Genomic DNA, 18789 nt, shown 5'->3' on the forward strand with positions numbered 1-18789 from the left:
CTCAGACTGGACACTCTCTCTACCATATCAGCATGGCTCAGCGTTCCTCTCAGACGGGACACTATCTCTCTACCATGTCAGCATGGCGCAGCGTTCCTCTCAGACGGGACACTCTCTCTCTACCATATCAGCATGGCTCAGCGTTCCTCTCAGACTGGACACTCTCTCTACCATATCAGCATGGCTCAGCGTTCCTCTCAGACGGGACACTCTCTCTCTACCATGTCAGCATGGCGCAGCGTTCTTCTCAGACGGGACACTCTCTCTCTACCATGTCTGCACAGCTCAGCGTTCCTCTCAGACGGGACACTCTCTCTCTACCATGTCAGCATGGCTCAGCGTTCCTGTCAGACTGGACACTCTCTCTCTACCATGTCAGCATGGTTCAGCGTTCTTCTCAGACGGGACACTCTCTCTCTACCATGTCTGTACAGCTCAGCGTTCCTCTCAGACGGGAAACTCTCTGTCTACCATGTCAGCATGGCTCAGCGTTCCTGTCAGACTGGACACTCTCTCTCTACCATGTCAGCATGGCTCAGCGTTCCTCTCAGACGGGACACTCTCTCTCCCATGTCAATACGGCTCAGCGTTCCTCTCAGACGGGACACTCTCTCTCTACCATGTCAGGACGGCTCAGCGTTCCTCTCAGACGGGACACTCTCTCTACCATGTCAGCATGGCTCAGCGTTCCTCTCAGACGGGACACTCTCTCTCTACCATGTCAGCATGGCTCAGCTTCCTCTCAGACGGGACACTCTCTCTCTACCATGTCAGCATGGCTCAGCGTTCCTCTCAGACGGGACACTCTCTCTCTACCATGTCAGCATGGCTCAGCGTTCCTCTCAGACGGGACACTCTCTCTCTACCATATCAGCATGGTTCAGCGTTACTCTCAGACAGGACACTCTTTCTCTACCATGTCAGCACAGCTCAGGACACTCTCTCTCTACCATGTCAGCATGGCTCAGCGTTCCTCTCAGACTGGACACTCTCTCTCTACCATGTCAGCATGGCTCAGCGTTCCTCTCAGACTGGACACTCTCTCTCTCTACCATGTCAGCATGGCTCAGCGTTCCTCTCAGACGGGACTCTCTCAATCTACCATGTCAGCATGGCTCAGCGTTCCTCTCAGACGGGACACTCTCTCTGCCATGTCAGCATGGCTCAGCGTTCCTCTCAGACGGGACACTCTCTCAGACTGGACAATCTCTCTCCACCATGTCAGCATGGCTCAGCGTTCCTCTCAGACTGGACACTCTCTCTCTACCATGTCAGCATGGTTCAGCGTTCCTCTCAGACAGGACACTCTCTCTCTACCATGTCAGCACTGCTCAGCGTTCCTCTCAGACAGGACACTCTCTCTCTCTACCATGTCAGCACAGCTCAGCGTTCCTCTCAGACTGGACACTCTCTCTCTACCATGTCAGCATGGCTCAGCGTTCCTCTCAGACTGGACACTCTCTCTCTCTACCATGTCAGCATGGCTCAGCGTTCCTCTCAGACGGGACTCTCTCAATCTACCATGTCAGCATGGCTCAGCGTTCCTCTCAGACGGGACACTCTCTCTGCCATGTCAGCATGGCTCAGCGTTCCTCTCAGACGGGACACTCTCTCAGACTGGACAATCTCTCTCTACCATGTCAGCATGGCTCAGCGTTCCTCTCAGACTGGACACTCTCTCTCTACCATGTCAGCATGGTTCAGCGTTCCTCTCAGACAGGACACTCTCTCTCTACCATGTCAGCACTGCTCAGCGTTCCTCTCAGACAGGACACTCTCTCTCTCTACCATGTCAGCACAGCTCAGCGTTCCTCTCAGACAGGACACTCTCTCTCTACCATGTCAGCATGGCTCAGCGTTCCTCTCAGACGGGACACTCTCTCTACCATGTCAGCATGGCTCAGCGTTCCTTTCAGACTGGACACTCTCTCTCTACCATGTCAGCATGGCTCAGCGTTCCTCTCAGACGGGACACTCTCTGTACCATGTCAGGACGGCTCAGCGTTCCTCTCTGACGGGACACTCTCTCTACCATGTCACCATGGCTCAGCGTTCCTCTCAGACGGGACACTCTCTCTCTACCATGTCAGCATGGCTCACCTTCCTCTCAGACGGGACACTCTCTCTCTACCATGTCAGCATGGCTCAGCGTTCCTCACAGACGGGACACTCTCTCTCTCTACCATATCAGCATGGTTCAGCGTTCCTCTCAGACGGGACACTCTCTCTCTACCATATCAGCATGGCTCAGCGTTCCTCTCAGACGGGACACTCTCTCTACCATATCAGCATGGCTCAGCGTTCCTCTCAGACGGGACACTCTCTCTCTACCATGACAGCATGGCTCAGCGTTCCTCTCAGACGGGACACTCTCTCTGCCATGTCAGCATGGCTCAGCGTTCCTCTCAGACGGGACACTCTCTCAGACTGGACAATCTCTCTCTACCATGTCAGCATGGCTCAGCGTTCCTCTCAGACTGGACACTCTCTCTCTACCATGTCAGCATGGTTCAGCGTTCTTCTCAGACGGGACACTCTCTCTCTACCATGTCAGCATGGCTCAGCTTCCTCTCAGACGGGACACTCTCTCTCTACCATGTCAGCATTGCTCAGCGTTCCTCTCAGACGGGACACTCTCTCTCTACCATATCAGCATGGTTCAGCGTTCCTCTCAGACGGGACACTCTCTCTCTACCATATCAGCATGGCTCAGCGTTCCTCTCAGACGGGACACTCTCTCTCTACCATATCAGCATGGCTCAGCGTTCCTCTCAGACTGGACACTCTCTCTACCATATCAGCATGGCTCAGCGTTCCTCTCAGACGGGACACTCTCTCTCTACCATGTCAGCATGGCGCAGCGTTCCTCTCAGACGGGACACTCTCTCTGCCATGTCAGCATGGCTCAGCGTTCCGCTCAGACGGGACACTCTCTCAGACTGGACAATCTCTCTCTACCATGTCAGCATGGCTCAGCGTTCCTCTCAGACTGGACACTCTCTCTCTACCATGTCAGCATGGTTCAGCGTTCTTCTCAGACGGGACACTCTCTCTCTACCATGTCTGCACAGCTCAGCGTTCCTCTCAGACGGGACACTCTCTCTCTACCATGTCAGCATGGCTCAGCGTTCCTCTCAGACTGGACACTCTCTCTCTACCATGTCAGCATGGTTCAGCGTTCTTCTCAGACGGGACACTCTCTCTCTACCATGTCTGCACAGCTCAGCGTTCCTCTCAGACGGGACACTCTCTCTCTACCATGTCAGCATGGCTCAGCGTTCCTGTCAGACTGGACACTCTCTCTCTACCATGTCAGCATGGCTCAGCGTTCCTCTCAGACGGGACACTCTCTCTACCATGTCAGGACGGCTCAGCGTTCCTCTCAGACGGGACACTCTCTCTACCATGTCAGGACGGCTCAGCGTTCCTCTCAGACGGGACACTCTCTCTCTACCATGTCAGGACGGCTCAGCGTTCCTCTCAGACGGGACACTCTCTCTCTACCATGTCAGCATGGCTCAGCGTTCCTCTCAGACGGGACATTCTCTCTCTACCATATCAGCATGGTTCAGCGTTCCTCTCAGACGGGACACTCTCTCTCTACCATATCAGCATGGCTCAGCGTTCCTCTCAGACGGGACACTCTCTCTACCATATCAGCATGGCTCAGCGTTCCTCTCAGACGGGACACTCTCTCTCTACCATGTCAGCATGGCGCAGCGTTCCTCTCAGATGGGACACTCTCTCTCTACCATGTCAGCATGGCTCAGCGTTCCTCTCAGACGGGACACTCTCTCTGCCATGTCAGCATGGCTCAGCATTCCTCTCAGACGGGACACTCTCTCAGACTGGACAATCTCTCTCTACCATGTCAGCATGGCTCAGCATTCCTCTCAGACTGGACACTCTCTCTCTACCATGTCAGCATGGTTCAGCGTTCTTCTCAGACGGGACACTCTCTCTCTACCATGTCAGCATGGTTCAGCGTTCTTCTCAGACGGGACACTCTCTCTCTACCATGTCAGCATGGCTCAGCGTTCCTCTCAGACGGGACACTCTCTCTCTACCATATCAGCATGGTTCAGCGTTCCTCTCAGACGGGACACTCTCTCTCTACCATATCAGCATGGCTCAGCGTTCCTCTCAGACTGGACACTCTCTCTACCATATCAGCATGGCTCAGCGTTCCTCTCAGACGGGACACTTTCTCTCTACCATGTCAGCATGGCGCAGCGTTCCTCTCAGACGGGACACTCTCTCTCTACCATATCAGCATGGCTCAGCGTTCCTCTCAGACTGGACACGCTCTCTACCATATCAGCATGGCTCAGCGTTCCTCTCAGACGGGACACTCTCTCTCTACCATGTCAGCATGGCTCAGCGTTCCTGTCAGACTGGACACTCTCTCTCTACCATGTCAGCATGGTTCAGCGTTCTTCTCAGACGGGACACTCTCTCTCTACCATGTCTGCCCAGCTCAGCGTTCCTCTCAGACGGGACACTCTCTCTCTACCATGTCAGCATGGCTCAGCGTTCCTGTCAGACTGGACACTCTCTCTCTACCATGTCAGCATGGCTCAGCGTTCCTCTCAGATGGGACACTCTCTCGCTACCATGTCTGCACAGCTCAGCGTTCCTCTCAGACGGGACACTCTCTCTCTACCATGTCTGCACAGCTCAGCGTTCCTCTCAGACGGGACACTCTCTCTCTACCATGTCAGCATGGCTCAGCGTTCCTCTCAGACGGGACACTCTCTCTCTACCATATCAGCATGGTTCAGCGTTCCTCTCAGACGGGACACTCTCTCTCTACCATATCAGCATGGCTCAGCGTTCCTCTCAGACTGGACACTCTCTCTACCATATCAGCATGGCTCAGCGTTCCTCTCAGACGGGACACTCTCTCTCTACCATGTCAGCATGGCGCAGCGTTCCTCTCAGACGGGACACTCTCTCTCTACCATATCAGCATGGCTCAGCGTTCCTCTCAGACTGGACACGCTCTCTACCATATCAGCATGGCTCAGCGTTCCTCTCAGACGGGACACTCTCTCTCTACCATGTCAGCATGGCTCAGCGTTCCTGTCAGACTGGACACTCTCTCTCTACCATGTCAGCATGGTTCAGCGTTCTTCTCAGACGGGACACTCTCTCTCTACCATGTCTGCCCAGCTCAGCGTTCCTCTCAGACGGGACACTCTCTCTCTACCATGTCAGCATGGCTCAGCGTTCCTGTCAGACTGGACACTCTCTCTCTACCATGTCAGCATGGCTCAGCGTTCCTCTCAGATGGGACACTCTCTCGCTACCATGTCTGCACAGCTCAGCGTTCCTCTCAGACGGGACACTCTCTCTCTACCATGTCTGCACAGCTCAGCGTTCCTCTCAGATGGGACACTCTCTCTCTACCATATCAGCATGGCTCAGCGTTTCTCTCAGACTGGACACTCTCTCTCTACCATGTCAGCACGGCTCAGCGTTCCTCTCAGACGGGACTCTCTCTCTCCCATGTCAATACGGCTCAGCGTTCCTCTCAGACGGGACACTCTCTCTCTACCATATCAGCATGGCTCAGCGTTCCTCTCAGACGGGACACTCTCTCTCTACCACGTCAGCATGGCTCAGCGTTCCTCTCAGACGGGACACTCTCTCTCTACCATGTCAGCACGGCTCAGCGTTCCTCTCAGACGGGACACTCTCTCTACCTGACAATTGTGTTGGGGAGGGCTGAGTAGGCAAGGCTGATGCTAAGGGTCCCGTGCCAGGCCCTGCTCTCTGGGCTAAGGGACAATGAGACACTAGGCAGGTGGTGTAGTGTGGGTTGGAGAGATAAGGTGTACTTTGGAGAGAGTTGAGAGAGGGAGGAGAGGAGAGAGAGAGGAGAGAGAGAGAGGAGAGAGGAGAGAGAGGAGAGAAGAGAGAGAGGAGAGCAGAGAGAGAGGAGAGCAGAGAGAGAGAGGAGAGCAGAGAGAGAGAGGAGAGCAGAGAGAGAGGAGAGGAGAGCAGAGAGAGAGAGGAGAGCAGAGAGAGAGGAGAGCAGAGAGAGAGAGGAGAGCAGAGAGAGAGAGGAGAGCAGAGAGAGAGAGAGGAGAGCAGAGAGAGAGGAGAGCAGAGAGAGAGGAGAGCAGAGAGAGAGGAGAGCAGAGAGAGAGAGGAGAGCAGAGAGAGAGAGGAGAGGAGAGAGGAGAGCAGAGAGGAGAGCAGAGAGAGAGAGGAGAGCAGAGAGAGAGAGGAGAGCAGAGAGGAGAGCAGAGAGAGAAAGGAGAGCAGAGAGAGAGAGGAGAGCAGAGAGAGAGGAGAGAGAGCAGAGAGAGAGCAGAGAGAGAGGAGAGGAGAGAAGAGAGGAGACACCCGAGAGAGAGAGCAGAGAGCTCCTCCATCTGGCTGCCCATCCCACACTGAGATGAGACAGGACACACACACTATGGCTTTGCTGTTTGTAAGGTTGTGTGTGTGCGTGCGGTGTGTGTGTGTGTGTGTGTGTGTGTGTGTGTGTGTGTGTGTGTGTGTGTGTGTGTGTGTGTGTGTGTGTGTGTGTGTGTGTGTGTGTGTGTGTGTGTGTGTGTGTGTGTGTGTGTGTGTGTGTGTGTGCGTGTGTGTGTACGTGTACGTGTGTGTGTACATGTGCGTGCGTATTGATGTTGTGACTAAACCATGCTCTCTGTCTCTGTGTGTGAAGGTCGTTCGGGTCAGGCGGTGGCCGTGCGGGCCAAGGTGTTTGGCTTCAACGTGATCTTCTACGACCCCTACCTGCAGGACGGCTTGGAGCGTTCCCTGGGCGTCCAGCGCGTCTACACCCTACAGGACCTCCTTTACCAGTCAGACTGTGTGTCTCTGCACTGCAACCTGAACGAACACAACCACCATCTCATCAACGACTTCACCATCAAACAGGTAGAGAGGACAGACACACAGCTGACCTTTGACCTTTATGGTATAACTCACTGACTCCCAGTCAGTTATTCATTCATATAGTTATTAATAACTTATTCATTCATATAGTTATAAATAAGTTATTCATTCATATAGTTATTAATATGAGTTATTAATCAGACTGTCCTGAACACCTCATCATCCTTATATATATATATATATATATATATATATATATATATATATATATATGATATGTTATCATTATTAACTACCAACTCTGCCTAGAAGGCCAGCTTTCTTGAGTCGCCTCTTCACTGTTGACATTGAGACTGGTGTTTTGCGGGTACTATTTAATGAAGTTGCCAGTTGAGGACTTGTGAGTTGTCTGTTTCTCAAACTAGACACTCTAATGTACTTGTTCTCTTGCTCAGTTGTGCACCGGGGCCTCCCACTCCTCTTTCTATTCTGGTTAGAGCCAGTTTGCGCTGTTCTGTGAAGGGAGTAGTACACAGCGTTGTAGAAGATCTTCAGATTCTTGGCAATTTCTCACATGGAATAGCCTTAATTTCTCAGAACAAGAATAGACTGACGAGTTTCAGAAGAAAGGTCTTTGTTTCGGGCCATTTTGAGCCTGTAATTGAACCCACAAATGTTGATGCTCCAGATACTCAACTAATCTAAAGACGGCCAGTTTTATTGCTTCTTTAATCAGAACAACAGTTTTCAGCTGTGCCCTACATAATTGCAAAAGTGTTTTCTAATGATCAATTAGCCTTTTGAAATGATAAACTTGGATTAGCTAACACAACGTGCCATTGGAACACAGGAGTGATGGTTGCTGATAATGGGCCTATGTACACCTATGTAGATATTCCATAAAAATCTGCTGTTTCCAGCTACAATAGTCATTTACAACATTAACAATGTCTACACTGTATTTCTGATCAATTTTATGTTATTTTAATGGACAAAAAAATGTGCTTTTCTTTCAAAAACAAGGACATTTCTAAGTGACCCAAAACACGCTGTCTGTGTGGGTGGACCATTTCAGTGTGTCTTTGACGTGTACGCCGAGGAACTTAAAACTCTCCACCCTCTCCACTGCTGTCCCTTCGATGTGGACAAGGGAATTCTCCCTCTGCTGTTTCCTGAAGTCCACGATAATCTCCTTTGTTTTGTTGATGTTGAGTGAGAGGTTATTTTCCTGACACCACACTCCGAGGGCCCTCACCTTCTCCCTGTAGGCCGTCTCGTCGTTGTTGGTAATCAAGCCTACTACTGTTGTGTCGTCTGCGAACTTGATGATTGAGTTGGAGGTGTGCATGGCCACACAGTCGTGGGTGAACAGGGAGTACAGGAGGGGGCTGAGCACGCACCCTTGTGGGGCCACAGTGTTGAGGGTCAGCGAAGTGGAGATGTTGTTTCCCACCTTCTCCACCTGGGGGCGGCCCGTCAGAAAGTCCAGGACCCAGTTGCACAGGACGGGGTTGAGACCCAGGGCTTCCAGCTTAATGACAAGTTTGGTGGGTACTATGGTGTTGAATGCTGAGCTGTAGTCAATGAACAGCATTCTTACATAGGTATTCCTCTTGTCCAGATGGGATAGGGCAGTGTGCAGTGTGATGGCGTTTACATCGTCTGTGGATCTGTTGGGGCGGTAAGCAAATTGAAGTGGGTCTAGGGTGGCCGGTAAGGTGGAGGTGATATGATCCTTGACTAGTCTCTCAAAGCACTTCATGATGACAGAAGTGAGTGCTACGGGGCGATAGTCATTTAGTTCAGTTACCTTCGCTTTCTTGGGTATAGGAACAATGGTGGACATCTATAAGCATATGGGTACAGCAGACTGGGATAAGGATTGATTGAATATGTCCGTAAACACATCAGCCAGCTGGTCTGAGCATGCTCTGAGGACGCGGCTAGGGATGCCGTCTGGGCCGGCAGCCTTGCGAGGGTTAACACGTTTAAAGGTTTTACTCACGTCGGGCCCCGGAGAAGGAGAGGAAGGGGGGGTGCAGTCCTTGTTAGCGGGTCGCGTCGGTGGAACTGTATTATCCTCAAATGACGTGAAGTAAAAGTTATCAAAAATAAAAATAGTAAAGTAAAGTACAGATCCCCCAAAAAACGACTCAATTAGTACTTTGCACCACTGGCTGAGAAGCACAGAGAGGGGAAATGTTATTGCTTTGTCAATATTACACAATAACACCAGACCCTGTCTTGTCTGACACCTGGTGGAGGAGACCTCTCTCTCTCTGTTTCCTCTTCCTCTCTGACTCTCAGGTTGACTTCACTGCTCAGAGCTGCTGTCAATACAACAATACCCCATCTGGTCTGTCTAGTCTGCCACCTGGTGGAGGAGAGGAGCATTACACATACCTCCATTATCTCAGTTTCCTCTTCTGTTCTGTCATGTTTCTATTCTTTCTGGTTGACTTCACATCTGAGAGACACACAGAGAGAGAGAGCATTGAAGAGCTGTCTGAAGGAGAACAGAATAGAGAAGGCTCTATCTCTTAACCTAGTTCTTAACTCCTCTCCTTTTGTCTCTTCTTCGTTGTTCTCTCAAGGCTGCATCTTCTTATCTTCTCAAAACCAGTCACATTTTGTCTTCTTTTCTCTCCACCACCCTCCAGACACTGACAGGCTACAGCCCTGAGCTTCTAAGTAAAGCTTTCTTTCTAGTGTGTGTGTGTGTGTGCGTCTCTGTCTGTCTGTCTGTCTGTCTGTCTGTCTGTCTGTCTGTCTGTCTGTCTGTCTGTCTGTCTGTCTGTCTGTCTGTCTGTCTGTCTGTCTGTCTGTCTGTCTGTCTGTCTGTGTCTGTGTGTGTGTGTGTGTGTGTGTGTGTGTGTGTCAGAGTAGAACACAGCCATAATAAAAGGATGATTGGTAGCACAAGGGCTTTTCATGTCCTGGATTTCATATTTTGTCTAGATTTAAGGGATTACAGTTTCTTCCAAGAATATTAATAGGATTTTTCTGGAGCTGTTGTTTTTCTTGCTAGCAGTTTGTTGTTGTTGTCTAGTACAGTTATCAACTGTCATCTTGTCCTCAACGTAGTGCACTATAAAGGAAAGAGGGTTCGACGTGCCCATCTACAGCCAACTATGTGAGCTGAGCCAAGTAGTGCACTATCAAGGGAATAGGGTTCCATTTGGGATGTACCCATCTACGGCCAACTATGTGAGCTGAGCCAAGAAGTGCACTATCAAGGGAATAGGGTTCCATTTGGGATGTACCCATCTACAGCCAACTATGTGAGCTGAGCCAAGTAGTGCCCTATAAAAAGGGACTAGGGTTCCATTTGGGACTCACACATCTACAGCCAACTATGTGAGCTGAGCCAAGTAGTGCACTATCAAGGGACTAGGGTTCCATTTGGGACTAGGTTTCCATTTGGGACGTAGCCATGCACACAATTCTTAAAGCACTTTTGACAGTCATCATTCAGAGCTGATTTTCCTCAGGTGTAGATGTCTCTCTATGGGGATGAGACAGACATATTTGTGTGTGCGTGTGCATGTGTTGCCCAGGTGCTCAGCTTGTCATGTTTTCAGAAGAGCATTCAGTGGAGAGTCAAAGACGTTCTAGGCTCTTCTACAGCTCTATCAGTTTGTCATCTGTATTCTGGTCTCTCTTCTCCAGCTCTATCAGTTTGTCATCTGTATTCTGGTCTCTCTTCTCCAGCTCTATCAGTTTGTCATCTGTATTCTGGTCTCTCTTCTCCAGCTCTATCAGTTTGTCATCTGTATTCTGGTCTCTCTTCTACAGCTCTATCAGTTTGTCATCTGTATTCTGGTCTCTCTTCTACAGCTCTATCAGTTTGTCATCTGTATTCTGGTCTCTCTTCTCCAGCTCTATCAGTTTGTCATCTGTATTCTAGTCTCTCTTCTCCAGCTCTATCAGTTTGTCATCTGTATTCTGGTCTCTCTTCTCCAGCTCTATCAGTTTGTCATCTGTATTCTAGTCTCTCTTCTCCAGCTCTATCAGTTTGTCATCTGTATTCTGGTCTCTCTTCTACAGCTCTATCAGTTTGTCATCTGTATTCTAGTCTCTCTTCTCCAGCTCTATCAGTTTGTCATCTGTATTCTGGTCTCTCTTCTCCAGCTCTATCAGTTTGTCATCTGTATTCTAGTCTCTCTTCTCCAGCTCTATCAGTTTGTCATCTGTATTCTGGTCTCTCTTCTCCAGCTCTATCAGTTTGTCATCTGTATTCTGGTCTCTCTTCTCCAGCTCTATCAGTTTGTCATCTGTATTCTGGTCTCTCTTCTCCAGCTCTATCAGTTTGTCATCTGTATTCTGGTCTCTCTTCTCCAGCTCTATCAGTTTGTCATCTCTCTTCTACAGCTCTATCAGTTTGTCATCTGTATTCTGGTCTCTCTTCTCCAGCTCTATCAGTTTGTCATCTCTCTTCTACAGCTCTATCAGTTTGTCATCTGTATTCTGGTCTCTCTTCTCCAGCTCTATCAGTTTGTCATCTGTATTCTGGTCTCTCTTCTACAGCTCTATCAGTTTGTCATCTGTATTCTGGTCTCTCTTCTACAGCTCTATCAGTTTGTCATCTGTATTCTGGTCTCTCTTCTCCAGCTCTATCAGTTTGTCATCTGTATTCTGGTCTCTCTTCTACAGCTCTATCAGTTTGTCATCTGTATTCTGGTCTCTCTTCTACAGCTCTATCAGTTTGTCATCTGTATTCTGGTCTCTCTTCTACAGCTCTATCAGTTTGTCATCTGTATTCTGGTCTCTCTTCTCCAGCTCTATCAGTTTGTCATCTGTATTAAGATACTTAAAAGAAGGACGCAAACAAATTATTTGTAATAACTTTGTTGGTGGTGCCCCTCTTTAGATCAAATCAACCCCCCTCCTCTCTCTCTCATCTTTCACCCCCCCCCCCCCCCCCCCCCGACCCTTATAGATGCGTCAGGGAGCGTTCCTGGTGAATGCAGCGCGGGGAGGGCTGGTGGATGAGAAGGCCCTGGCTCAGGCCCTGAAGGAGGGGAGGATACGTGGTGCTGCCCTGGACGTGCACGAGATAGAACCGTTCAGGTGAGACACACGTGCACGTACACACACACACACACACACACGTGGACGTCCACTACACAGAACCATTGAAGTGAGACACACAGTGGATGAGGATATAGTTTACCTGACAGTAACACCTCAGTATAGTTTACCTGGCAGTAACACCTCAGTATAGTTTACCTGGCAGTAACACCTCAGTATAGTTTACCTGACAGTAACACCTCAGTATAGTTTACCTGACAGTAACACCTCCTACCAGCTCAGTATAGTTTACCTGGCAGTAACACCTCAGTATAGTTTACCTGGCAGTAACACCTCAGTATAGTTTACCTGACAGTAACACCTCAGTATAGTTTACCTGACAGTAACACCTCAGTATAGTTTACCTGACAGTAACACCTCAGTATAGTTCACCTGACAGTAACACCTCAGTATAGTTTACCTGACAGTAACACCTTAGTATAGTTTACCTGACAGTAACACCTCAGTATAGTTTACCTGGCAGTAACACCTCAGTATAGTTTACCTGAGAGTAACACCTCTACCAGCTCAGTATAGTTTACCTGGCAGTAACACCTCTACCAGCTCAGTATAGTTTACCTGACAGTAACACCTCAGTATAGTTTACCTGACTGTAACACCTCAGTATAGTTTACCTGGCAGTAACACCTCTACCAGCTCAGTATAGTTTACCTGACAGTAATACCTTAGTATAGTTTACCTGACAGTAACACCTCAGTATAGTTTACCTGGCAGTAACACCTCAGTATAGTTTACCTGGCAGTAACACCTCAGTATAGTTTACCTGGCAGTAACACCTCAGTATAGTTTACCTGACAGTAACACCTCTACCAGCTCAGTATAGTTTACCTGACAGTAACACCTCAGTGTAGTTTACCTGACTGTAACACCTCAGTATAGTTTACCTGGCAGTAACACCTCTACCAGCTCAGTATAGTTTACCTGGCAGTAACACCTCTACCAGCTCAGTATAGTTTACCTGACAGTAACACCTCTACCAGCTCAGTATAGTTTACCTGACAGTAACACCTCAGTATAGTTTACCTGACTGTAACACCTCAGTATAGTTTACCTGGCAGTAACACCTCTACCAGCTCAGTATAGTTTACCTGGCAGTAACACCTCAGGATAGTTTACCTGACAGTAACACCTCAGTATAGTTTACCTGGCAGTAACACCTCTACCAGCTCAGTATAGTTTACCTGGCAGTAACACCTCTACCAGCTCAGTATAGTTTACCTGACAGTAACACCTCAGTATAGTTTACCTGACAGTAACACCTCAGTATAGTTTACCTGGCAGTAACACCTCTACCAGCTCAGTATAGTTTACCTGGCAGTAACACCTCTACCAGCTCAGTATAGTTTACCTGACAGTAACACCTCTACCAGCTCAGTATAGTTTACCTGACAGTAACACCTCAGTATAGTTTACCTGACTGTAACACCTCAGTATAGTTTACCTGGCAGTAACACCTCTACCAGCTCAGTATAGTTTACCTGACAGTAACACCGCTACCAGCTCAGTATAGTTTACCTGACAGTAACACCTCAGTATAGTTTATCTGACTGTAACACCTCAGTATAGTTTACCTGGCAGTAACACCTCTACCAGCTCAGTATAGTTTACCTGGCAGTAACACCTCAGGATAGTTTACCTGACAGTAACACCTCAGTATAGTTTACCTGGCAGTAACACCTCTACCAGCTCAGTATAGTTTACCTGGCAGTAACACCTCTACCAGCTCAGTATAGTTTACCTGACAGTAACACCTCAGTATAGTTTACCTGACAGTAACACCTCCTACCAGCTCAGTATAGTTTACCTGACAGTAACACCTCAGTATAGTTTACCTGGTAGTAACACCTCAGTATAGGTACCTGGCAGTAAGACCTCTACCAGCTCAGTATAGTTTACCTGACTGTAACACCTCAGTATAGTTTACCTGGCAGTAACACCTCTACCAGCTCAGTATAGTTTACCTGGCAGTAACACCTCAGGATAGTTTACCTGACAGTAACATCTCAGTATAGTTTACCTGACAGTAACACCTCTACCAGCTCAGTATAGTTTACCTGGCAGTAACACCTCTACCAGCTCAGTATAGTTTACCTGGCAGTAACACCTCAGTATAGTTTACCTGGCAGTAACACCTCTACCAGCTCAGTATAGTTTACCTGACAGTAACACCTCAGTATAGTTTACCTGGTAGTAACACCTCAGTATAGTTTACCTGGCAGTAACACATCTACCAGCTCAGTATTGTTTACCTGACAGTAACACCTCTACCAGCTCAGTATAGTTTACCTGGCAGTAACACCTCAGTATAGTTTACCTGGCAGTAACACCACTACCAGCTCAATATAGTTTACCTGGCAGTAACACCTCAGTATAGTTTACCTGACAGTAACACCTCTACCAGCTCAGTATAGTTTACCTGACAGTAACACCTCAGTATTGTTTACCTGACAGTAACACCTCAGTATAGATTACCTGGCATTAACACCTCAGTATTGTTTACCTGACAGTAACAGCTCAGTATAGTTTACCTGACAGTAACACCTCAGTATAGTTTACCTGACAGTAACACCTCAGTATAGTTTACCTGGTAGTAACACCTCAGTATAGTTTACCTGGCAGTAACACATCTACCAGCTCAGTATTGTTTACCTGACAGTAACACCTCTACCAGCTCAGTATAGTTTACCTGGCAGTAACACCTCAGTATAGTTTACCTGGCAGTAACACCACTACCAGCTCAATATAGTTTACCTGGCAGTAACACCTCAGTATAGTTTACCTGACAGTAACACCTCTACCAGCTCAGTATAGTTTACCTGACAGTAACACCTCAGTATTGTTTACCTGACAGTAACACCTCAGTATAGATTACCTGGCATTAACACCTCAGTATTGTTTACCTGACAGTAACAGCTCAGTATAGTTTACCTGACAGTAACACCTCAGTATAGTTTACCTGACAGTAACACCTCAGTATAGTTTACCTGGCAGTAACACCTCAGTATAGTTTACCTGGCAGTAACACCTCAGTATAGTTTACCTGGCAGTAACACCTCAGTATAGTTTACCTGACAGTAACACCTCTACCAGCTCAGTATAGTTTACCTGGCAGTAACACCTCTACCAGCTCAGTATAGTTTACCTGACAGTAACACCTCAGTATAGTTTACCTGACAGTAACACCTCAGTATAGTTTACCTGGCAGTAACACCTCTACCAGCTCAGTATAGTTTACCTGCCAGTAACACCTCTACCAGCTCAGTATAGTTTACTCGACAGTAACACCTCAGTATAGTTTACCTGACAGTAACACCTCCTACCAGCTCAGTATAGTTTACCTGACAGTAACACCTCAGTATAGTTTACCTGGTAGTAACACCTCAGTATAGTTACCTGGCAGTAAGACCTCTACCAGCTCAGTATAGTTTACCTGACTGTAACACCTCAGTATAGTTTACCTGGCAGTAACACCTCTACCAGCTCAGTATAGTTTACCTGGCAGTAACACCTCAGGATAGTTTACCTGACAGTAACATCTCAGTATAGTTTACCTGACAGTAACACCTCAGTATAGTTTACCTGGCAGTAACACCTCTACCAGCTCAGTATAGTTTACCTGGCAGTAACACCTCAGGACAGTTTACCTGACAGTAACACCTCAGTATAGTTTACCTGGCAGTAACGCCTCTACCAGCTCAGTATAGTTTACCTGGCAGTAACACCTCAGTATAGTTTACCTGAGAGTAACACCTCTACCAGCTCAGTATAGTTTACCTGGCAGTAACACCTCTACCAGCTCAGTATAGTTTACCTGACAGTAACACCTCAGTATAGTTTACCTGACTGTAACACCTCAGTATAGTTTACCTGGCAGTAACACCTCTACCAGCTCAGTATAGTTTACCTGACAGTAATACCTTAGTATAGTTTACCTGACAGTAACACCTCAGTATAGTTTACCTGGCAGTAACACCTCAGTATAGTTTACCTGGCAGTAACACCTCAGTATAGTTTACCTGGCAGTAACACCTCAGTATAGTTTACCTGACAGTAACACCTCTACCAGCTCAGTATAGTTTACCTGACAGTAACACCTCAGTGTAGTTTACCTGACTGTAACACCTCAGTATAGTTTACCTGGCAGTAACACCTCTACCAGCTCAGTATAGTTTACCTGGCAGTAACACCTCTACCAGCTCAGTATAGTTTACCTGACAGTAACACCTCTACCAGCTCAGTATAGTTTACCTGACAGTAACACCTCAGTATAGTTTACCTGACTGTAACACCTCAGTATAGTTTACCTGGCAGTAACACCTCTACCAGCTCAGTATAGTTTACCTGGCAGTAACACCTCAGGATAGTTTACCTGACAGTAACACCTCAGTATAGTTTACCTGGCAGTAACACCTCTACCAGCTCAGTATAGTTTACCTGGCAGTAACACCTCTACCAGCTCAGTATAGTTTACCTGACAGTAACACCTCAGTATAGTTTACCTGACAGTAACACCTCAGTATAGTTTACCTGGCAGTAACACCTCTACCAGCTCAGTATAGTTTACCTGGCAGTAACACCTCTACCAGCTCAGTATAGTTTACCTGACAGTAACACCTCTACCAGCTCAGTATAGTTTACCTGACAGTAACACCTCAGTATAGTTTACCTGACTGTAACACCTCAGTATAGTTTACCTGGCAGTAACACCTCTACCAGCTCAGTATAGTTTACCTGACAGTAACACCGCTACCAGCTCAGTATAGTTTACCTGACAGTAACACCTCAGTATAGTTTATCTGACTGTAACACCTCAGTATAGTTTACCTGGCAGTAACACCTCTACCAGCTCAGTATAGTTTACCTGGCAGTAACACCTCAGGATAGTTTACCTGACAGTAACACCTCAGTATAGTTTACCTGGCAGTAACACCTCTACCAGCTCAGTATAGTTTACCTGGCAGTAACACCTCTACCAGCTCAGTATAGTTTACCTGACAGTAACACCTCAGTATAGTTTACCTGACAGTAACACCTCCTACCAGCTCAGTATAGTTTACCTGACAGTAACACCTCAGTATAGTTTACCTGGTAGTAACACCTCAGTATAGGTACCTGGCAGTAAGACCTCTACCAGCTCAGTATAGTTTACCTGACTGTAACACCTCAGTATAGTTTACCTGGCAGTAACACCTCTACCAGCTCAGTATAGTTTACCTGGCAGTAACACCTCAGGATAGTTTACCTGACAGTAACATCTCAGTATAGTTTACCTGACAGTAACACCTCTACCAGCTCAGTATAGTTTACCTGGCAGTAACACCTCTACCAGCTCAGTATAGTTTACCTGGCAGTAACACCTCAGTATAGTTTACCTGGCAGTAACACCTCTACCAGCTCAGTATAGTTTACCTGACAGTAACACCTCAGTATAGTTTACCTGGTAGTAACACCTCAGTATAGTTTACCTGGCAGTAACACATCTACCAGCTCAGTATTGTTTACCTGACAGTAACACCTCTACCAGCTCAGTATAGTTTACCTGGCAGTAACACCTCAGTATAGTTTACCTGGCAGTAACACCACTACCAGCTCAATATAGTTTACCTGGCAGTAACACCTCAGTATAGTTTACCTGACAGTAACACCTCTACCAGCTCAGTATAGTTTACCTGACAGTAACACCTCAGTATTGTTTACCTGACAGTAACACCTCAGTATAGATTACCTGGCATTAACACCTCAGTATTGTTTACCTGACAGTAACAGCTCAGTATAGTTTACCTGACAGTAACACCTCAGTATAGTTTACCTGACAGTAACACCTCAGTATAGTTTACCTGGTAGTAACACCTCAGTATAGTTTACCTGGCAGTAACACATCTACCAGCTCAGTATTGTTTACCTGACAGTAACACCTCTACCAGCTCAGTATAGTTTACCTGGCAGTAACACCTCAGTATAGTTTACCTGGCAGTAACACCACTACCAGCTCAATATAGTTTACCTGGCAGTAACACCTCAGTATAGTTTACCTGACAGTAACACCTCTACCAGCTCAGTATAGTTTACCTGACAGTAACACCTCAGTATTGTTTACCTGACAGTAACACCTCAGTATAGATTACCTGGCATTAACACCTCAGTATTGTTTACCTGACAGTAACAGCTCAGTATAGTTTACCTGACAGTAACACCTCAGTATAGTTTACCTGACAGTAACACCTCAGTATAGTTTACCTGGCAGTAACACCTCAGTATAGTTTACCTGGCAGTAACACCTCAGTATAGTTTACCTGGCAGTAACACCTCAGTATAGTTTACCTGACAGTAACACCTCTACCAGCTCAGTATAGTTTACCTGGCAGTAACACCTCTACCAGCTCAGTATAGTTTACCTGACAGTAACACCTCAGTATAGTTTACCTGACAGTAACACCTCAGTATAGTTTACCTGGCAGTAACACCTCTACCAGCTCAGTATAGTTTACCTGCCAGTAACACCTCTACCAGCTCAGTATAGTTTACTCGACAGTAACACCTCAGTATAGTTTACCTGACAGTAACACCTCCTACCAGCTCAGTATAGTTTACCTGACAGTAACACCTCAGTATAGTTTACCTGGTAGTAACACCTCAGTATAGTTACCTGGCAGTAAGACCTCTACCAGCTCAGTATAGTTTACCTGACTGTAACACCTCAGTATAGTTTACCTGGCAGTAACACCTCTACCAGCTCAGTATAGTTTACCTGGCAGTAACACCTCAGGATAGTTTACCTGACAGTAACACCTCAGTATAGTTTACCTGGCAGTAACACCTCTACCAGCTCAGTATAGTTTACCTGGC

General features: G+C 47.4%; 1 protein-coding gene across 3 annotated transcripts in view; it reads left to right on the top strand.

Annotated features, from left to right (window-relative positions):
• The window catches only part of LOC106594219 (C-terminal-binding protein 2), a 414303-nt gene that overhangs the window by 381146 nt on the left and 14368 nt on the right, over window positions 1-18789 (top strand). For all 3 annotated transcript variants that reach the window (XM_045701166.2, XM_045701165.2, XM_045701164.2), the window contains 2 exons: window positions 6680-6894; window positions 11792-11922. In XM_045701166.2, coding sequence (XP_045557122.1) covers window positions 6680-6894; window positions 11792-11922 — 346 coding nt within the window. The remainder of the gene's footprint in view (window positions 1-6679; window positions 6895-11791; window positions 11923-18789) is intronic.

Source organism: Salmo salar, chromosome 18 (assembly GCF_965601325.2).
Source record: "Salmo salar chromosome 18, fSalSal1, whole genome shotgun sequence".
NCBI classification, from domain to species: Eukaryota; Metazoa; Chordata; class Actinopteri; order Salmoniformes; family Salmonidae; genus Salmo; species Salmo salar.